This window comes from Cariama cristata, unplaced genomic scaffold, assembly GCF_000690535.1.
Source record: "Cariama cristata isolate BGI_N322 unplaced genomic scaffold, ASM69053v1 scaffold40032, whole genome shotgun sequence".
NCBI classification, from domain to species: domain Eukaryota; kingdom Metazoa; phylum Chordata; class Aves; order Cariamiformes; family Cariamidae; genus Cariama; species Cariama cristata.
Genome location: NW_009602916.1, coordinates 101282 through 123489, shown reverse-complemented (window position 1 = coordinate 123489; position 22208 = coordinate 101282). Strand labels below are relative to the sequence as shown.

At 37.6% G+C, this 22208-nt stretch overlaps 1 protein-coding gene across 1 annotated transcript in view; it reads right to left on the bottom strand.

Annotated features, from left to right (window-relative positions):
• Window positions 1-432: 432 nt before the first annotated feature.
• The window catches only part of RAPGEF4 (Rap guanine nucleotide exchange factor (GEF) 4), a gene marked incomplete at its 3' end in the record, with an annotated part of 115510 nt that continues 93734 nt past the window's right edge, over window positions 433-22208 (bottom strand). The window contains exons 12-22 of the mRNA XM_009694945.1: window positions 17769-17853; window positions 15250-15310; window positions 14431-14507; window positions 13164-13310; window positions 11762-11877; window positions 9642-9730; window positions 7284-7362; window positions 2648-2798; window positions 1242-1330; window positions 750-780; window positions 433-511 (exon numbers count right to left, since the gene is read on the bottom strand). Of these exons, the coding sequence (XP_009693247.1) occupies window positions 433-511; window positions 750-780; window positions 1242-1330; window positions 2648-2798; window positions 7284-7362; window positions 9642-9730; window positions 11762-11877; window positions 13164-13310; window positions 14431-14507; window positions 15250-15310; window positions 17769-17853 (1004 nt within the window). The remainder of the gene's footprint in view (window positions 512-749; window positions 781-1241; window positions 1331-2647; window positions 2799-7283; window positions 7363-9641; window positions 9731-11761; window positions 11878-13163; window positions 13311-14430; window positions 14508-15249; window positions 15311-17768; window positions 17854-22208) is intronic.

Sequence of the window (22208 nt, the reverse complement as noted above, 5' to 3'; positions counted from 1 at the left end):
GCATGATTATCTGCTCCACTTCTATCTTGCAAAGAAACAGCTGTACATGTTAGCTCAAACTACGTAGGGGAGACAGAGGCTCAAACATGACCTTCAGCACCCACTATTTATTGCACTGCCATTACCTGCATGGACAGTGCCTGTACTGGCTGGTTCTTACTTGTTTTGTTCATTCCCTATTTTAAAGGTTTTTACATCTTCCTCTGAGGAAGCACAGTGTTTGATAGCACAAGTAACTAAGGGAGAAGACCAGGAGCACTTCAAATCAATGATGGAGAACATTGGGCTGGCAACAGCAAACAGAGTTTGCTTCAGGCTAGGCTTCAAAACTGTAGGTAGGTATTTTTGTTTATTTTTAGACCATTTTTTTTGAGAGACAAATTTACTACAAATCTCAGTGGCTCAAGAAAACCGTGCAGAGAAGGAACTCACCTTCGTCGCTGCCCCTGATAGCCTGGCGTTTCTGTGCTCTGTCATCACTTGTGCTGAAGAGCTGCAGCAGAACTTTGTGCTGAAAATGAATCATCAGGATTCACATTAATACAAAAAGAAACATTATGGGGTAAACATGAACTACAATAGATCTCTTATCAATGGCAAGAAAAGGAGTAGCAATGCAAAATTTGACACTTAAAAGTTATTTCTCAACGTGTTGTTTTAATATATCCATGATTACTGAAGAGAAGATGCTTATGGATTTGCTGTGCTAAAGCTTGTACTTTAGAAAATGGACAAATAAATTATCTTACCTTCTTTTGTGGTGCTTTAGGTTCTTCAGAACTGTAAGAAGGTAAATCATAGAATATATAATTAAATATTACCTGCAGGGTTTTGTGTACAAAATCACCTATGGAAAAGGGACCACTTGTCAAACTACAATATCAACATATTCATGCTTGCATTTATGAAAAGACTAGATGATACCATAGTTATGGCAGGGAAAATACTATACAAAGTCTATGTAAGCATGAAGTAAGCACCCAGTTTAGTTTCAATGGTGTGTACATAATTCCTTATTCCTTCCATCAACCTTTTAATGAGAGTTTGGTGTTTGCAAGAATAATGTGGAAAGAGAAGGCCATAGACATTCATCCACACAACCTTGCATGCAAACATTCAGTCTTATATGACTGAGTGCCATTCATAGAATGGATTTTTTAATAGATATAAGCAACAATTTTTCTTCATCTATTTACTGAGAAAAAGGGCAGGGGGAGGAAAGAAGCAAAAAGTGTGCTTACACTTGCTTTACAATTTTCTCTAGCTCTGGAAGCTGCTCCTTTAGTGCTGCAATCATTCTAGTATCATCTGATACAGATACATAAAATTCCTGTAAATGATACAGAATAGTCTTTAAATAACTATAGGGGTAAATGATCAGTACTGAGGATAGAGAATTATGAGATGACATTTGATAGCTTAATGATTATAAAGAATGATAATCTGCATAGAGGAACACATGCTGGGCCCAACCCTCTATTATTTCTACTTGTTTATCTCCAGCTGATTTAAAGCAAGAGTTACATATGCAGAAGTGAAGCCTGACGAGGCTCCTTAGCTCACTGTGTAACCACTGACTGCTTGTGCAAAAACTGCATTTTCAGATTATCAAGGATAAAGACTATAAACTTCACAAATATTCTGGCATGATAGGTTTTATTTATCCATTGCTGTTGTAGTCCTTAGTGGTTCATTTGCTACCAAGTTGTTGACTCTCAGCTACTCCAGTCCGCTACAATATTACCCTCTTTCAAACTGTACTCAAACCTCTCCTGCCATACCTACATAAAACTGACTCAAAGAAGGATCTATGTGCTTGCAACTAGTAATTGTTCTTTAACTTCTGGAATAAAAGACATTATGTCTGTCTCCAAAGCCTGTCTATTATGAAAAGCTTTCCCATGTGGGTTTGCTGTATGTCTGTCATACTTAAGGCCCCTCTCTATTCCCCTCTGCTAACTCTTAGACTCAGTTTTAAGCTCTTTAGGGCAAGAACTTCCATTCAGTAACCTATGGGATTGTGTTCCATAAACACAATATATAATAATAATGGCAATCATGATGACTTAACATGACATTGGCAGTGCATCTTGTCTTAGAAATACAAGGATATAGCACCTACCACAAAGACCTCACAACCAATATCTGAGGAATTAAATGATTTTAAGGGATCAGAAGGGTTCTGAAGACAAGATCTTAAGTTCCAATAGCTGCAGTACAGCTTTCATTCAAATGGAAAAGATTTTTGGTTTTGTAGACTGAGAACCCCTCAAGTTCCTTCCTCAGGCAGGCATAAACAGCCCCCCAGTTCAACCTGTACAGCCTCTGAACTATATTCACAAGTAAACACTAAAAAAGGCAAATTCATCTATTGCTATAAAGCAATCTACTCATGCAGTGCTTTGAAAGAGGTCTGCAACTCCGGCAGCTATTTTCAGAGCTCCAGAGGTTGACAATGGTTCAAGCACTGTTGTAATGCGTATACTGCCGGCCGCTAAAACCGAGAAAACAGAGTTATGAGTTTGCACTTTGAAATGGTCTACTTCTCTTTACTTCATAACAGAATTCTACAGACCGGGAACAGGCTTTCAGCTTATTTTGCTTGGTAGGTAATTCTCAGTACAATGATACAACAATTCTTTTATACCTCCAAAAAGGCCATTGCTGCTTCATCTTCTTGTAGTAAATCTCCATATAAAGCAGCCCACTGCAGAACCAGTCGAATGACTCGTCTTTTATTGTTGAGGGCATAATCCATTTTCTCCTGCTCTGTACCCTGGGAAGGCTGGGCATGATAGGTGCCGTGGTGTCAAGGAAAACACTCAGTGATCGAAAATACCAAACCCAGTATGAATTCACAAACAACTGACTTCCAACAAACCATTTTCAGGGTGTTCAGACATAACTTTCCAATATATACTTTTGATTTCTGACTGCCGCTAGCATAAAGACTTGCAAACCTTTCACGTTCATACTAAAAAGTAAAAAGACAGTGAATTCTCTAAAGAGCACAGGAATGATCACAGTCCCACCACAGAGATGGTTGCTGTAGGGGAGCAGAACAGAAATGACACTTGGAACAACAGAGAAGACGATTAACCATAGAGACTGAAGAAGGATATTTCTCTTTGTTCTTCTTTGGAGACAGTTGAAGAAAAAGAAAAATGTCACTTTGTGTTTATTAGCAATTCCAGTCTTCCATTTGTGAGGAAGACTACTGTAATGAACCACCAGTTTTATTTCTTTTATTTTTAGAAGTTACTGTAACCCAAGGTGAGCCTCAGTCCCATTATGGTAGGGAGACCTGGAAGTTTAAAGCCTGGACTGACTCTAGAGACATGGCATAAAATAATAAATTCTGTAGTAGCCTCATTTTACGTATGAGGAAATCAGAGGTTTCCACTCTATCAAATAAAGTGTATTTGGGACACAATATTTTGTGATAGTTATTCAGTGATAAACAATAAGAAAAAACGGGAAATATTTCATTGACCTTTTTCATGATGAAGTGTCAACATTACAAAAATATGCAAATAGCAAAAAGGCCAAAAGTAACATTTATTGAAAGGAAGAAACCACGAAAAAAGTAAAGGCACAATGGGCAACAAACTGAGATAATTTCAGCCTTTAATCTATGTGAAAATGAAGAAGAATCCCCAGTAGAAACAGGATATGACAATTTGTGTGCCTACTTCTCACCGATCAAAGGTTAACAATAGATATTTAAACTGTCTCCCAATAAACTGATGGCTGAATGTGAAGTAAGCACAGAATGAGTGCAGTTACATCTTCAACTTTTCTTCCCGGATACCAAAATTCGGATTCTGGATTGTCATGAATAATACTATTCCCAATTATATAGCAATGTTTAATATTAAAATACTGACATTCTTCCGCTCACAGTGAAGTCCAGCATCCCTTCAAGGTGCACTTTCAGTTGCTCTAACAAAAGATTTTAAAATATTAATTAGAAAATTAAAATATTAATTAGAAACCAAAATTATCTAATATATTTATTTTAAGCTTCTGATTTAGAAGCATTTCTCTAACAAATACTAATAAAATATAATGGCAAAAAGTATCTATTAACTCACACTTTCCAAATGATTCTCCTGCCCAAAATCCCTGCAGAGATTTGACATACTACCAGGGTTACTGGGGCACTCATTTGACTGACAAACTTTTAGAAATCTGCATTTTAATTTCATTCTGAAAGGTTTAAAATGACTAGAGAACTAAACATGTCAGTACATTTAAGGGAGTAAGTCAAAGGGTCATAAGAAGTAAATAATATATTGTAAGCTATGTGCCCTAATGTCTCAGGGAGCAAGTTTAATATTCTACAGAGTCATTTTTCTCATGCCATTTTTACCTTTCAAACATTGTAATTATTTAATATATTTTTACTTTCTTATTAACTGACTCACCAGAGGCACTGGTAATTTTTCTGTATTTTTACTGCTCATTTATACTAATTGCTCTTTTATTAATACTATCACAGGGAAAGTTAGTGTTCTCCCATTTTTATGGGACCTACAGGATGCAGCTTCACTGCAGACTGCAATCAGAAGTAAAATATCACATATAGTTGCAACAAGTGTCAGATAATTGTAGAATATTTATCAACATCAACATGGTTAGAGTTCAATATATATATTTCTAATTATGTCTAGCATATGCTAGGAAATGGAAGCAATTCGTAAGTCTGTTCTTCCCTGCGTGGGAACACTTAACCATATCAGGAGCTGTGCAAAATCAGCACCTGTTACTACAGTAGAATGAAAACTATTTTGCTGGCATGGTGGTAAAGGAGGTTCACAAAACATTCATACAGAAACCTGCTAAAGGACTATCATCTACAGAGAGCAAAAGAGCAATTTCTACTTCCTAAGTATTTAGACAGTGGTCCTTTAAAGATGCACACCTGCACACATGCTTACACACGCTTACACACCTGCACACATTCTGACACACTTGTACTATCCCAAGTGCACTTTTGGAGGTGCTACTATTTCAAGTTTTCTTTTGGGTTTTGCCCTGCCTCCCTTTGACAAGCTGTAACTCTTGAGAATTTGTCCATTTCCATCTCTGTGAAGAAGAGAGGGAAACAGGGGTTTTGGTCCAACACACAGAACTGATGTTCGGATCCAGGAAGGGGAGCATGCCCTTTGCTTCCCTAGAAAAAAGAAGTATGCGATTTTTAAAAATATTGCAGGATCCATATACTTTGATGACTAAAAAAGAGTGGTGTGCCAAGGGACAGCACGGTATAAGCACTGAATCCGCAGTAAGCAATAATGTTACTTAGCTAAAACGGTGCACCAGTCCATTCCTTTCAGGATTAAAGAACTTACAGATGACAAAACGCTGCTGTAAAAGAAGTGAAAACCCAAATAATTTATACCCTGTACTATGCTCGAAAGCACTACAGTGGTCTAGCTCTACTCATAGGTGCATGCTGCCAGCTAAAATAATATCTTAAGTGGGTGTAGGAAAATAGACTTGTATTGATTCAAAAATGGCAGCTGGAGCAAAACTAGTGTCTCTGACTGAATCACCTTTCTTCTTTTTCTTTTTCTGTTTTAATTTCCTCACTGAGCATAACTAATCTCTCCTTAGTCTCACAGCAGCAGCAAACATTTTTGTAGAGTGATTTTGCTCAAAAAAGATGAGCTTTGTTAGCAACCTTTCAACTCTAACAATAAATTTCAGTGGCACAATCAACAGAGCACAGTTTGATTTTCCATGTTCAGAATGGACCAAATAAACAATAATTCAGCTCTAGGAAAAGCTGACACTAAAGCAGTGGGATACCAGTTACTTCCAGCCCTCCTCCTCCTCTCTGAAAAGAATTAGCACGATGCCTGCCATGACCCACTTAAGACCATGGTCTTAGCCTCCTATCCAGAACAAATTTCATCACAAGTGAATACATACACGTAAGTGACACTATCACTTTGATCTTCAGAAAAGCTTTTCTCCTATAAACAACAAGGTACATTTTGCCTATGCATCGGATTTTCTCAATTATTGGGTATCAGAGGAATAGTATTATAACTGAGGATAGACAAGCCTGAGTCGCAAATGGACTGGCTGAATAATATGAGCTAGATAAATCAGAAAAAAAACCTCACCGAACATAAAAAGTGCTGCCCTTTTCTTCCCCTCTCAAAGCTGTCAGCAATAGCATTTCATAATACTTTTGATATCCAAAACTATGTGGTTTTGGAAAATGTGTTTGTTTCAGGTGTACGAACAATTTTCTGCAGACCAGTTTTATGGGTCCAAAGGTTTTCAAAACAATTACTGTCCTTGCTAGGAGTAGCACAAATGGATTCTCAAGCTTGCCAGACAAGGACACGATGCTCTATTTTGTGGTTTCAGGGTGTTAGCTTTCCCAGATGTCACTCGCCCCGCTGAGCTTCAAGGAAAGCACACTTTCACACCAATCTGATTCTAAAAAAATAAATAGGGAATTGAAGTTACTATACCCCTGTCAGAATTCTATAAAACAGAAAACATTATATGTTTATTTGACGCTCCTAGTCACTTCATAGCTTCAAGTCACTGTGCACAAGGAAAACTCTCAGTGCCCAACAGCTCCCCAAACTAAATGGCCCACCAGTAACTGACGGATGGACATTTCACAGACTCCTTCTGCAAAACATGCAGACAGTATGAGACTCACCTCCAGCTCTCAATGCTATCCGCTGTAAGCTTTCATCTCCTAGGTATTTGCATGCAATTTAAGTTTCTTGCAGTTTGTTAACATTTGCTATACACTATTATTGTAGATTATTATTACTTTTATTCATAACTGTTATGACAACACCTAGGACAACACTTACTCATTCTACTAGTTTAGGCACCCTTTTGCTTGAGGCAGTTTGCAGCTTGTAATCTATAAAGTGGGCCACTGAAATCACCAAAACATAATGATCTTAGTTAAAATCTAGATGCAAGAAGGACAGAAAGGGTAATCCAAACCTTTAGGGAATTTCATTTCTCTGGTGGAGGGACAGTACATTTCTTTCCCTTGGAATAGTAACCATCACAGGAAAGACACAGTTTTCATGCTCCAGGACTGTATCTCATCATGGGTATACATTACCCATTTCAGAGTTGTTGAGCTATGGACACCTGTTAGTCAGACACTGAGAACTTACCCACAAGGCACAGCCTCCATGAAACATGATGTACTTCTTGAGAGAGAGAAGCTTCAGTTTCATCATCAATAAGGATAGCTGTTAAAGGGATGTAACTTTTCCCTTACAAAAGGATATTGTGCCATCAAGGCTGGGCAGAGCTGACTATTTGGCATAAAAACACAGTGCATCATAATAAAATCGTTTAGAACAGAATCTGTGAAAAAAGAAGATAGAAAACAGTCAATTAAGCCCCTGCAAAGAGCTTTGGGATCACAAAGATGAGTTTTCTTTCAGCTAAAATATCTTATTAGCCCTCTGCAGATAACAAAGGAGTCTTTTTGTACTTTGTTTGTAGGCATTAAGTATGAAAATGGGGAATGAACAAATATGACCTGAAATATTAAGCTTTTATTCTTGTCTGCATGAATTTTATTGCACTTACGTTAACAGGCATTTGCCTGTGTCAAAGGGAAATTTGGCACAGCAAAAAAAACCCAAACATCTGTGCTAAAGTGAAAAATTTGGATACACTTCTCTACAAGTGTAGAGATCTTAGCATAAGAAGAATCAGGCCTGCCACATGTGGGTACCTAAGAAGTGCTGCTGCACTTGGATTTAGGGAACTACAATACCAGACAATGCATTTAGTATATGCTACACAGAAGGCAAATTAATTATTTGCTGATTTCCTAACAATGAGCAGAAGGCCTAAAAGAGGTGAATGGACAGTCAAATTTCTGGTTTTATTTTGATTCAAAAGTATCACAGCTGCTACATTTACATTAAAAATTATATAAACAATAAGACTGACATTTTCTCTGGCAAAAAATAGCAAGCTATTTTTTTCTGTTAAAATGATCTGTAGAAGCGCTGCTGTAAATCCAAGTTTGCCTTATCTTTGTATTGGTGACAACAAGAAGGATTTATAAAGTCTTGCTGCAGAGGCCAGAATAAGTTTGGCAGTGAGAATAAACTTTATTTTACTTTTAAACTACACAAGTGTCATATGGAATCACTAAGAAACAATAAACTCAATACCCTAGGGTATCATTTCTACAGTGCAACTTTTGAGATAAGAGAAACATTTTAAAACCCTGTAAGTAAGGGATGTCAGAAAAAATATAGTGAGGTAACTGTGTATTATAATATTAGATCATTGCTTTCACTGTAATTCATATATGAAAATCTCTCAGTTGACAAAACTCACCTCCAGAAGGGTAGGACTTTTTCTTTGCGTAATATCCAGAGCAAAGTGGAATTTAACTGTTCTTAAAGGAATGCATAAACTAAAAATTCTATTTTCCGGCACTCTGAGCTTCTATATCCTAAAAATGGCTTTGTTTGTGAATTGTGACATTTTGTACTCCGTTAGGATATAGGTATAATCTTCTCATTGGATGTTTTGGGGAAAAGTTTTAAAAAATTTAAAAAATAATTTGGTTTAGAAAAATACATAATACATGCATACTATGAATAGTAAATTTGTGGTTATATACCTGAAAGCTTGTAATCCTAATGATTATCTAATGAGTATCTATGAAAAGGATCATTTTTATTCTTAAAAGTGGTTAAAACACACACTGTAAAAGGATTTCTGTAATCTTTCAATTCTTCCACCATTTATGGACCACTATACAGGTTTCTCCAATACTATGAGGTCAGTAACAAGTTACCTGGATTTAAGAACACCTTTGAATATATACTTCTTAGACATCTGCAATGTAAAAAGAATTTGCTAAAGAGATATTATGTAGCTTAATATAAAACTCTCTGAATTACTTTATCATAATTAGGAGGACTTTTTTGTACCTGACTCTTTTTAAAAATTAAAATACTTACTAATAGTAAGTCAGCAAATATCTGTATCCCTAGATGTAAATTGTCCGTTCTCTTTACACTAAAGAATAGCAGCCTATTAAGTGCAGCTGCAGCAACCTGCATTCTTGGGACCTGGCCCATGGTGTGCTGAGTTCTTCTCTTTTCAGTAACAAATCTTCTTTTCCTGCACGTGGGAACGTATCACAAACAAGTAATATAAATTGTGATACTTTAAATGTGATATGGATATGAAAATTTGGGAATACTTATACTAGCATAACACAATGGCTGGAGGTATCAAGCTAGTTCACAGTATTAAGTGACATCCAGAACAAGAAGTATGAGTACCATTATCATCGGGTGGTAATGCATACTCTGCCCTGGCCTTATAGCTGTGCCTAATTAAAGTCATGCCTAATGGTCTGGCACCTTTTGAGATTTTGCTGTTCTACTCTGAACCGAAAGTACAAATACAATAGAGCAGGCTAGGAGGAATGGATTGTTATCTTTAATTCTGGATTTCCTAGGTTTTCTCAGGGTTGTTTCAGAGCAGTGGATAGTTCTTATTCTGGGGAAAAGTACCACTAGCTGCTTTTCAAAGCATCACATTGCAGCATTCTCCCAGCAAGACCATCTTAGGCAGTACCAGTAACACAGCCTTTGTCATGTAGATACCTGTTGCTTCATTTAAGGTTGTTTCAAGGCGCATAGTTTCTAGAAAGTGCTCTAAAATTTTCTCTGGGGTTCCTGACATCACAATATACCTGCGGGAAGGAAAGGAGCAGTTAGCGTCTCATAGGCAAAGCAGCTAATCAACAAAGAGTTGTGTACCAGTGAGAAGATCAGGACTGACGAATGCCAGAGTACAAATACCTGCTCTGACTATAATCTCTGTGTGGCTTAGGACAAAACCACTCACAATCTTTGTTCGCTTCTCCCCTGTAAAATCGGAGCAATAACACTCTCCACCATAACCAGGGAGTGTGTGATGACAGATGGCCCTCTCCCCGCACAAGTACTCCAGTATAATACCACGACAGTGACACAGCAATCAGCAGAGCTGCACTGCTGCAAACCTGGGGAAGTGTAAACAGAAATGTTCCTTCACTGAGAATAAATATCTCAGTAATGATAAAAATTTGCATTTGTTAGAGGGTCTTAACAGACTTGGTATGAGCATGAAATGAGAACTGGTGTGTATCAGTATCAGAACAAGGAAACTATTTCCTTGAGCATCACTGATGGGTCAGTCTGAGAAGATGGGGACAGATAATGAAATGGCATGCTGTATCTTCAAATTTGTGTAATGCCTTAATAGCTGAAGTAAGTTTTTCAAGTGGATAAACTTAGGATTGTACCGTTTCCTGCTGTAAATTTGAGGAGGTGAGAGAAGTAGTGCAATAGGTTTTTCTGCTTCATGCAAAAACACTGGCAAGATTTTAAGTACCAGCAGAATATCATAGGATATTGTTAAACTTGTCCCTGTCATCTTTTTTTTTCTCTTTCCTTGCAGATCAGATTTTTTTATCTTTCCCTCCATTCTTTCAATCTTTGCATCTTTTTTTTTCTTTTTTTGGAATCCACCTGATAAAGTATGAAACTTTAAAAAAAAAGAAAGAAAAAACCCCGAGAAGTGAAGATACTCTGCTCCTGCTGAGAAATAAGTGGTGGAGCTGAGCTCCTGGGAGCTCCTCCTCACTTTGAGCGCTGACCGTCACAGTTCTTTTACCTGCCAACCGCTTTGGAAGAACTGTATTGATGTCCCAAGAACACAAACACTTGTTAAGCCAGTGCACATTCTCGCAGAGATACTAACCAAGTATCTAAGTGAGTGAAGCACAGAAATCACAGGTTGCTGTACTCTGAATATGAAAGTGAAAATGAACAGTGAAGTGACTTGCAGGGCTGCTGAATTCATCCTGCATGAGTCTGATCACCCATAAAGAGTTAGATCTTGAGACTGAGAACTTCAGAGCTAGTCCTTCGAAGCGAAACTGTCACTGTTTGAAAGCATGGCTCGGGGAGCTATGTAGGAGCTACGTCTTCTCAGTAGAGGAGGGAGTAGAATCCAAACTACAACTGAGAGGATGTGCTCCCAAAGTGAAGTTTTCCCCAAGACTAAGATGAAGAAATATGCTTCTTGGTTGACTGGATATCTCAGGAAAGACCTCTGGGATGCAGAACATTTCTCTAGTGCAAATGCTACGTGTGGAATGATAATAGCCTCACTCTACTCTTATCACACTAGTATCCAAACAGAATTGTACTTTTTCCCTTTCAATAAGAAAGTAAAGAAAATATAATGAATATTGTTATTACAGTGCAAACCTGTAAGATAAGCTGTGTGACTTTCATTGCATGAGATCTTCCTTTTGTATATAAATTGTACCTAGCAAACTCTTTTATTAGAATCCAGAGCTCAAAATCCAGAATGAAAATATCTGTACTTAACAACAAAACAATGTATTTTTCTCACGTCTTTTACACAGTAGCTCAGTTTAATAGGGTTTCAGCATTCTCCATGTGCAGCCTATTTAGAAGCTATTACATGAGATAAGTATTTACAGTGAGATCTTTAGGAAATTATTCTGTAAAGACATAGAACTGGTGTGCTGCTGGAAATGAATATATTATCCAGTATGGGGCATGTGATCTGCTGGTGATTAAAAAAAGAGAAAACTTTACATGCACTGCATTCTTCCATAGAAAGGGGGAATATGCTATTGTTTGGATAATAATACCATGTGAAAAGGTTAATCATTGTCTGACATTTGCACTATTGAATGAAAACATACTTGTGCTGAGGCTGTGAATTTCCTTGATTAGAAACTCTGTTTCCTGCTGGGATCTTCTCCAACACCAAGACATCTTGGTCATGTTCCTTAAGTCTTACTGTATTTGCTTCCACATCCTGCAAGACAAGTTACTTTTTATAAAGTAATTGCACCCGATTTGGCTGATTAGTTACTCTGAAAAAGTGCATGACTTTCAAACACAAAAGACTCCAGGGTTGGTTCTTTTCCCCTGTATTTATCTATCTTTATTCTGCTTTTCTCACAGGCAGAATCAAGAGGGAAGCACTGGCACTGAGGGAAGAGGCAAAGAATTGTGGGAGGGACTAGAGGAAGAACCATGTGAAAAATCTCTGGCTGTGGCAAAGGAAAAAAAAGTTTGCCAAAAAACAAAGTCCATCCCCCCTCAACTTTCCATATATAATGTAATCTCTACCTCCACTTATATATGAACATTATTATCTATAATCTGTCTTTTCTCTTTTTTTAAAAAAAAAAAGAAAATGGCACTTAAAAATGGTAAGTCTTAGCTCAGTAAACTGTCAGGTAAACTCTTCATTTTCTACTACCAGATCATAGTAGAAACAGAAAAAAAGAAGAATTAAATATGTGCATTTAAAGAACACAGATGAAAATCAGTAAGACCACTGACTTCGATCTCCTTTGAAGTACCGACCAAAGCTAAATCAGTTGGGAGTCTCCATAACCAACCCAACCTTACTGCCAATGGGATCCTCATTCCCTTTTGTACAGTAAACACAATCTTAATGGCATTTTTCTAACACAGTACTCTGCCTGGACTGGTTTTATTGCTGTAATACTGGGCATGTATACGTTCAAACACAGGATGATACTGGTTTTGACTTCCTATACTATGAATGATCACAAATCGGCCTGTATTTGCAGAATTACAGCTGGACTTTGGAACACATTTGCCTTAACGTGAATAACTGTAAAATGAGTCTGGGAATATCTTTCTAGAGCTCTCTAATAAAGACATCTGTGTATTTACCCATAGCTTATTTAATTTGCCACTTAATTCTGCCTTGAATCTATTGAGTTTAAGGTACCTGACACTGACCTATCTGGAAGAATGGCTGATCTTGTTTTATTCAATATTTGGATGGAAGATCACTCAGAAAAACTAAGCACTTGGCAAATTCTAGACCACAGAAATGTGAGAGACAAAAGATTCCATTTGGTCCCATTTTCATGGCTGAGTTAGGAACACAAAATGAGGAAAGGTTATTAATATATTCTTCTAGACTGTCACATCTCTGTTCTGCAATTAGAGATACTTCAAACAAGGTTATCAATACCAGTATATCCATAGAAATAAGACACACTCTAGAAAAATCTGCAAGTTTTGATATCATGCTCTCAGGGCAGCCATTCCCACTCTTACCCTAAGGATCCTGTTGAAATCCTCCTTGTCTACTCTCAAGAAGTGGCAGTTGTCTTCACGCAGAACAATGGATGCTGCTCTGGGAGCATCATTCACAAGCGCTAACTTGCCAAAATCATCTCCTTCATGTAGAGTACATACCACACCCTGCACAGAGCAAAACATTTACATGCAGAAACCCATCATTACTCTGGATTCTATTGAAAGTCCTTGTACAAACACCAGACTTCACAATCAAATACCAAAACAAATCTATTTGGCAGGAAATCAACAGCCAAAATAATGACTAGGAAACAATACTTGATAGCTGCTTATTACTATTACTAAAGAAAGGCAAGAATAGAAAAGAATTGGCTTGTTCTCTGAAATTACATTCAGCTTGAAGGACTCTTCTAGCCCTGCTGAAGACAGAAAGTTGTTGAGTTGTTTGTTTTTTATTTACAGAGGCCCTAAGAAATAAGATCAAGTTTGCAGAAATAACATATAGGACCACATCCTCAGCTGGTGTAAATCAGCAGTGCTCCATTTACTCCAATTTATAGTAACAGAGGATCTGGCCCACCCAGTGATGTAAAAAATGTAGCTAAAAATGCGTTACTTAGGAACAGACTTAGCACCAGGGCCTCTATGCTAGATTTTGGTGAAATGCTTGGTGTTCAGAATGGAGGATTCTCAGTCACTGAATGAGAAATCAATAGGGAAGTAGGGATTTTTAAAGACTCAAGGGATTTCTGTGTACCAAAGTCCTATTTTTTGCCTTGAAAAATCTTTCTCATAAACAGAAAATTTAATAGAGATGCTTTTCAGGCTGTAGCTTAACTAAAATGAAGAGCTGGCATAAATTTGGGAGGGGTTCATCCAACCTGAGAACCACTAGTCACAAAGCAGTACTTCTGTCATACATGCCTGACATGCATGAGAAAAGTTAGTCATACAATTGTAAGAGAATATGGTGGTAAAGGGATAGGGCAAAAACCCCCACGAGACAGAAGTCTGCCAATTCACCGAATTCCAGCAAATGACCTTGTCCTAAAGATACTGATGGAACTCTCCTGAATTATATTCAGAAAGTGTGTAATATATCCCAAAATTATACAGCAATCAACTGGAAGTATAATCAGTAAAACCACTGGATCATTTCTTAATAAAATTACATTTGTTTCCTCAGACAAAGCAATTTTGCTCTAAATTAAACTGTATTCCTTCAAAGTTTACTATTATAATTTCAATAATAAGAATCACGTAAAATGGCTTCTGAAAAAAATACCTTGCCATAAATGACTACGTTTACTGATCCCTTTAGGATAATGTACCAAGAAGTACCTTCTTCTCCCTGATTAAATACTACAAGAGAGAGAAAAGATTTTATGGTGAGAATATAGTTATTCAAAATATAAATGGGCCAGATTCTGCACTCAATAAAATTCAAGGTAACTGTACTGCAGGCATATTAACATCTACTTTGAAAAAGGGCATACTGTGATTTTAAAAGCAATTGCCTTCAGATTTTAGAAAAAAATCCCACACCCATATGGTAGTTATTTTATTACACTCATGTGAAAGTTGCTTTTATTTTCCATGACAATTGCAACAACTCCTTTATTGATACATGTCAGGTTATCAATTACTAATCAGCACACAGATTTGGATCCCACCAGTAGCACGATGTTCTAACCCAGTTGTCTAGTGGCTGTGAATTTGACATTCATGTGCTAAAATTTTTCAGTATAAACAGGTCTGAGCAATCTAACATTTTAAATCCTTTATTCTGTGCAGCAAGATTTTTTTAAACACAATATTAAAATATGTTTTAAACAGAGATTGATCCAACCCAAAATTCTAGAGAAAAACACCCAAATTGTAGGTGATAACATATATTCAACCAAGGATATAGAATTAATTTTGGTACTGTCCCCACAATTGGCAACAGAATAAGCCAACACCTATTACCCCAGGTTTTAAATACTGAGTGCCAGTCAAGTTTGAAGAGTGCATCTGAGTTTTGCTCTTGTCATTTAAACATTAAGAATTTAAATATCCATGCCACAGATGAGAAAGGAGATCTGACAGGACTCCATTTACTTACAGACCGTTCCTGCTTTGGGATGTGACTCAAAAATGAGGACACCTGCTAATTCTCGCTTTACCTTAAAATAAAGAGAGAGAAATTAATAGTTTTTACATGTATCTCATTCTTCCTGGTGAGAAGTCACATAATATACCCCAGTCACTGCTTTCCTTCCCTCTGCATCATTCAGCACTCATTCAAGAGTCACACAGCCAGACAATGGTCTGCTTCACTTGATGTCCTATTTCCTACTGATTGGCTTTACAGAGCATGAGCCTTTACATTTCCTGGCTCCAAATGGCTCCAACAAAGGCATCTTTAAGATACTGGTCTCCACATCTTTCTTCATACACACACGTGTGAAACCATCATTAGTAACTAACATTAACATGATGGAAAATTTCAAATGGTAGTAGCTAATCTATAACAGAAGATAGCTAGCAATTGTCAATTACTCCATGGGGCTCTGTAGTACTCCGGTTCTTCCTTGAGAAATCACTACCTTTCCCCTTACTGACGTAAGCCTGGCCACTTCTGCTGTGTTGAGCTGTGAGGCACAGCCATCTGGATCTGCTGAGGTCTCTCTCTGCCTGACACCTTCCCAGGAAAAATGTCCAGCTCACTACCTCTGCCAGGAACTGGAGAACATGACGGTGCCCTCAGTGTCAGCCTGCTCCTCATCAGGTTTGTATTGCTCTGGTGTGACTAGCTCTAATGACTGACCGGACAGTTGCCTCTAATGAGACACTGTTTACAACCGCTTTTTGTCACTGTAAACACTGTTAGTGTTACTTTCACAGAATAGTAGCAGCACTGGGAACCTCATGTTATCCTGAGTTTTCCTGGGTGCTTTATGTCTGTCTTCATACAACCACAAGTCTCCAAGACTTGGAGGCCAATTTCCAAGCAGTGAGATTCTTGTTTTCAGAGAATGTCAGCTGGTGACAATTCGTGTTCAGAGGTACTATGATGTAACTTAACCGTGCCAAACATGGATCAAAAGCTGGCTCCAACATATGTTTAGTAGTAGTATTTTCACATCATTCTCCCAACTGTTTAAATTGAAAAAAATTTTAGGCCATGAAGAAAAAAACTTGAGGAGGAACTCTCAAATTCTGGACACAATCCAGATGAGAGTCTGGTGGCTGCATCTCCTAAGATGGGTGGACAAATTCAGGCTCTGATGTCTTAAAGGTACCCACTAAATGTTTGCTCAGGCACCTCTCCCAGAACTCTTTCCTGACAGCCAGTACAAAGCACTCCATGTTTGCAGTCTGGAGAAGAAGAGGGATAGAGACCTCAAAGATCATCAAGTCCAACCTTCTACCCGACGCCGCAATGCCCACTAAACCCACTAAACCATGTCTTGAAGCACCACATCTAAACGTTTTTTGAACACCTTCAGGGATGGTGAGTCCGCCACCTCCCTGGGGATCCTGTTCCAATGCTTAACGACTCTTATATTGAAGAAGTTCTTCCTAATATCCAACCTGAACCTCCCCTGGTGCAACTTGAGACAATTTCATCTTGTCCTAAACTCCCTCTTGTCCTTCACTCCTCTCAGTATCTGTCTATCCTGTGTAGTCTCTTCTGTTTGATTTGAAAAGGGTCATTTCTGGATCTTACAGAAATCTTTTTTTAAACACTTTTTTCCTACATCCCAGATATGCTTAAGGATTTTGGTTGGCTGTTCCTTCTTAGTTCACTTACCAACTCTGGATGCATATTCTTTTTTAAAAACTCAGGCGTTATATGTTTGCACAGAGTACTATCTTTCTGTAATGCAGCTTCATAATTAGCTGCATCTGTCCACGTTAGCTGAGAATTACTGAAAATATCAAGAGCTTCCAAAGAAGCTATTGTCAAACATAAATCTACTTTCTGACAGGCTTCCTTTTTCTGAAAGCACCCACATCTTGCTGCTCTTATATAAAGTGCTATTTAGTTTGTTTCAGTTGCCTACACAGTGTGTCAACAATGGTGAGACTTTAAACAGTTGCATTCTCTCCTCCAGACACTTTCTCAATTTCATTTATTCTTGGTTCTCTGCACTGTTCTTGCCCACTCAGAGAGAAGATGTCTGATGAGGTTTCCTTCACTCTAGGACCAAACTCCGACTAGCCAGCACTGCACAGTACACCTTTCTGCACTGTGTAATTCCTCCTCCTGGTTCAAGCCAAGACTTCTTATAGTTCAGAAATCAGACATCTATTCTGCAAAATTCAGTAGGACCACAGTCCCAGGTGTCAAGTCAGATTGCATGCATCTTAATTTAAACTCAGATATGGACCCAGATGGAGGCACCTGTGTCAAGTGAGGTACGGGCTGTGCAGAAACACATGAACAGAATTATATCTGATATCCAAAAGACAACCCAAATCTGCATAGTGCTTGGGTGGTCCTCAAAGGTGGGAATAACTTCTTTGCATGGAAAGTATAAATGGAAAGGGTTGTAGGTGCTCCAATTCTAATAAAGCACCAGAAGTCAAAATTCAGCCTCCCTTTTGGTGATGAGTTATATTTTTAAAAATACTTACTGTGGTAGAAAGATGAGATAAGGCCTTAATGTGAAGAAGTTCTTCATATATAATTTCTAAGTCATCTACAGTTCTCTGGCCAGGCCTATACAAAGAAGATAAAAAGGACAGCAAAATGCAATAAATGCCCAAAATAAATGCTTCAGAGAAGTACAAAACAACACAAAATATTGTTGTACTACCTACTGAAGGGTAGATCCTCACTAACCAGGGACTGAATGATGGTCCTAGCTGGAGGACTGAAATACACAGGGATGGAAGTGCTATGAAACCACCTGACTGACACCAAGCAGCAGCCATGGCAACCACCTTAGAGAGATCCTGATTAGGCAGCTTTCCTGATGAAATCAAGTGTTCTATATGTAAAATGGTCAAATAAATCAGAAATGGTACATAAAGGTCTGTTCCTTTTAAAAGGACTCCTGAGTGTGGGACCTGCACTATTTTTCCCATGCGGCACTAATCAGTGGTAGCAAACAAACAGTAGTGGTGGTTTGTAAAGGAGCGTGTGAATTTCTGCTGAACAAATTGGAAGAGGCAGCAGTGCATCTTGGAGGACAGTAAATGACTGCTATAGAGTTAATGGTGAGTGCTGTTGTTTAGCCACAAAAGTAAATAAGAACCACTCAGTAGTTTCAACTTCTCTAACTGAAAAATACAAGAAGCTGCCATTAATGAAAAGCATGCACTGATGAAGGAATAATCCTCCTATAGTACAACGAGGAATGAGGCTGCTACTGTGACTGAAATAATTGTATTTCTGTAGTCTACACACTGGAAAATTTTCTGATTGCTAAAAAAGGACACAAATACTCTGACAACTGCAGTGTGTCAGAGATGCTTTGGAGGATCTAATAAATAGCACCCATGAGAAGGAGTTGTAGGAGCCTGTAAGTAACTCCTAATCTTTTTCCCACTCACAAGATTCTCTTCAGTTAAAGTGTCTAGTACAACTTTATTTTCTAAAAGGACAAATTCTCCTGTTATGTCACTTCAGACAGCGCATTGAAGTTGCATACACACACAGAGAAAAAAATCCTTTAAAGCATTATCCCAAGTTACTTTTATAGAACTAAGTCCTGTCAAACAATACGTTTTAGATTTGTGAAAAGCAGAATATAAGTAAGTAAATCAATGGGCCAAGAATAGCAACCTAGTCATAAGAAGAGACAGAGGATAAATTTAAGATGTGAGGAAATGGGATACAGGAAGTCCAGCCCAGGGGCCGGAGCTTCAAAGGAGGAGGTTTACATGCTGGCATTACAAAGAGGTCAGCGCGCAGTTCCAAACCCCACTGTCTGCAATGTGTGGTGTCAAAAGAATTAACAGCACAGTTGAATCTTTGGACAGCCCTAAAAGAAATGTCACAATGAACCTTTCTGATAGAAATTTTCCTCCTAAAATGTCAGTATTACAGGAGATTCTAGCATCTAGAGGATAAGGAAAGTCATATAAATACAGTGCTCTACAGGTTTTCTGCCTAATCATTTCTTGGTTCAACAGTCTGTCTAAATCATGTGTGAGGTAGAGGGAGTACCCAGCAATCGTGTCACTCTGGAGTTATGTTGCATCTTTTTGCAAAAGCAGTTTGATGGAGACTTCTTTTGGATGAAAGAAGTACTGAAGAAGTCATAGAAAACATAAGGACAACCGACATCTTCTTTGCTAAGCAAGCTATATTTTTCACCTGTTCTTCACTTGCCAATGACATGCATTTATTATTACCCAGGTTAAAGACCAATTTAGACAAAAAACATTTTGGATGAAATTATTCTTTTCTCATACAGAATGGAATAAACCGTTAAGGGAGAAACAGAAACTGTTTTGGTACTGCTATGCCCTCTAGTGACTCAAAATACTCTTTCCTATTTCTAAATCTGGCTTTAAATTATAAGGCAGACACTCCTAGTGATTTATGCGGGGCAGGAGCAGCTCAATTAGGTATAGAATAAAGCTAAGCCAGTAGTAGCTACCTTTCATTGGAGATTTAAGAAACACAAGGTAAGGATTTTAACAAATAATACTTCCCATAGGAAGTAACAACTTTAATTTTATTATATGTTTGCAAAACCAGCATGTCTTGGAAAATGGAAAACATAGCGTAACAAATTAACAAATTTCAACATGAAATTAAAATATAAAAGGATGATGTCTTACTACATGAGATCTCTATCAAGACAAAAGGGTCCTCTCTTCTTTCACTATGTCCATTTGTCTCCTGTGTTAGCAAATTGGGAGGACTGACAATCTACAGTGGATGTACCCAGTCTTTACTTCTGCTCCTGCAGATGTCACGTGGAGAGATATTAGGCACCACTGCTTCTGTAAAACCTGTGTGGTGACCCACTGATGTTGATTTGTAGGATCCTGCTGTGTAAAGACCTAGTTTCTGCAGGAGACACATTCTAACAGCAGTAACTGGTTATAGACAGGATAATAAATGGAATAGGTAGAGAACAAGGCTACACATTAATGGACAGGAGAACTCAGGTGACATTAAGTGATCAATAAAAACTGTTCAGTGTTTGGAGAATTTATCAAGGTCAGAGACATTGAGCTTCTCTGTGACTAGGATGTTTGCAATAACATAGTACTTTGCCATTGACAAACCATGCAATATCATTGATTATTTCTATTACACAGCTAACCAGAAACTTCTCAGATAATAAGAGCAAGGGAAAAGATCAGAGACCCCATAACATTGTGATTATACATCAAACAAGCATGTATATCCAGAGTACAAATTTTGTCTTCAAGTACCATAAAGAATTTATAGGAGGTATGACTAATTTTACCCACTACCTGTGAGTGTGAAAGTGAATGCATGTTCACTCGTTCTATCATGGAAGCTAATTACGTAATCTTTGTACTTGAATCAGTGCTCCTTGGTTAACTCCATAAATACCATTTACCACATGTAATACCCATAAATGTCAGTGAGCTGATATGTGGAAAGATAATCTGTATTTCCTGTTCCAGGAATAACACTTGGTTTATTAAACATAATTGGCAGGAGACTCCACCAAGGACTATGGAACTTAATACAGTCTCTATGGACAAATCCAGTATGGTTCTTACTACTAACAGCTGGTTGGAATACCTAAATAAAAAATTATAAGAACAAGAGAATAAATATATCTCACTTAATTTTTACAAGACCTCCAAGAAGTTATAGATTCTTGGTAACAATTAAATTGTTATTTTATTATATATATATTTTGTGCTGTTTACCATGTTCAGATTTGTTTTCGCTTCCTCTCTCTAGCATCCTGTTGAGCTTACTTCTGCAAGTGACACTAAAATTTGATTACTGACCACATGTAGAACCAAACACTCTTTGTACTGAGAAAAAAATTTGCTGAGTGAAGTCACCAAGAATATAAAACACATATTATTTCAGTCATACTGCTAACTTACTGTAGCCTGGAGTATTAAAAAAGAATATAAACTATAACATAAATACTGTTGTCTGATGGATATCATTCTCCCTTTAAATACCTCTGTTATTATTGTGTTTAGCTTTGTATTATAGCATCCTATTTAATTAGGGTTTACCATCAAGTTAGCTATATCTGAACACTATTAAAATAAAATAAAAACAACTAGAAAAATGTTTCCAGGATGTATTTTCATACTGAAGGATTGAAACGCTTGTAAGAAAGAGCTGTGTTAATTCTACAACATTTTTTCCAGGGACTTGTTCAAGGTCTGCACCTGTGCTCCAGGCATTATAAGGAGCAGAGAGCTGTGTTTGCTACTTCACAAAAAGCTATTTTCACATTCAGTGTATGTGTTTCCAAAGAAAAAAAACCTCACCCAATAGCAACAAGAGCCCACCAAAAAATTCCCAGAGCTCTATTCTGTTTTTTAAACTATAGAACATTCTTTCACAGTTTGACAGTTAAAATGCTGCAGTTAATGTAATAAACAGAGAATTTTTTAAGTTGGCTGTCAAAACAAGTGACACTTTTTGCTAGAGATTTTCAGATTTTGAACAATAGAAAGTACCTTTCAAAGCAACAGCTTCATTATACAATCAAATTCTCAAAGTAATCTTCTCATCAAAGAATATTGTCTTATTTCTTTCAGGGTAATTATCTGAGTTCTGCAGCCTCTCTGGAAATGGTGACTATTATAAAATGCAGCTGTGTTGGTTTGAAAATTGTGGGTCCTGGTCAGGTCAGCTAGACCTACTGTCTCTGAAGCCCTGACAATTCCTTGAACTTTTGGCAGCTATAACGGTGTCTAGTCAAAACCAGCAGGACTCTGAGGATTCATGGAGATTTTAACAGCTTTGATACAGCTCAGCCCAGGGTGCATTTTGAACTAACAAAATCATAATATATGTAAGCTGAATACTAGAATAGTAGTTAATACGATGCCTGGCAGTACAAGCTTGCTTCCATGAGCAAAGGGCAGCAAAAATAAGCACTTTCAGGG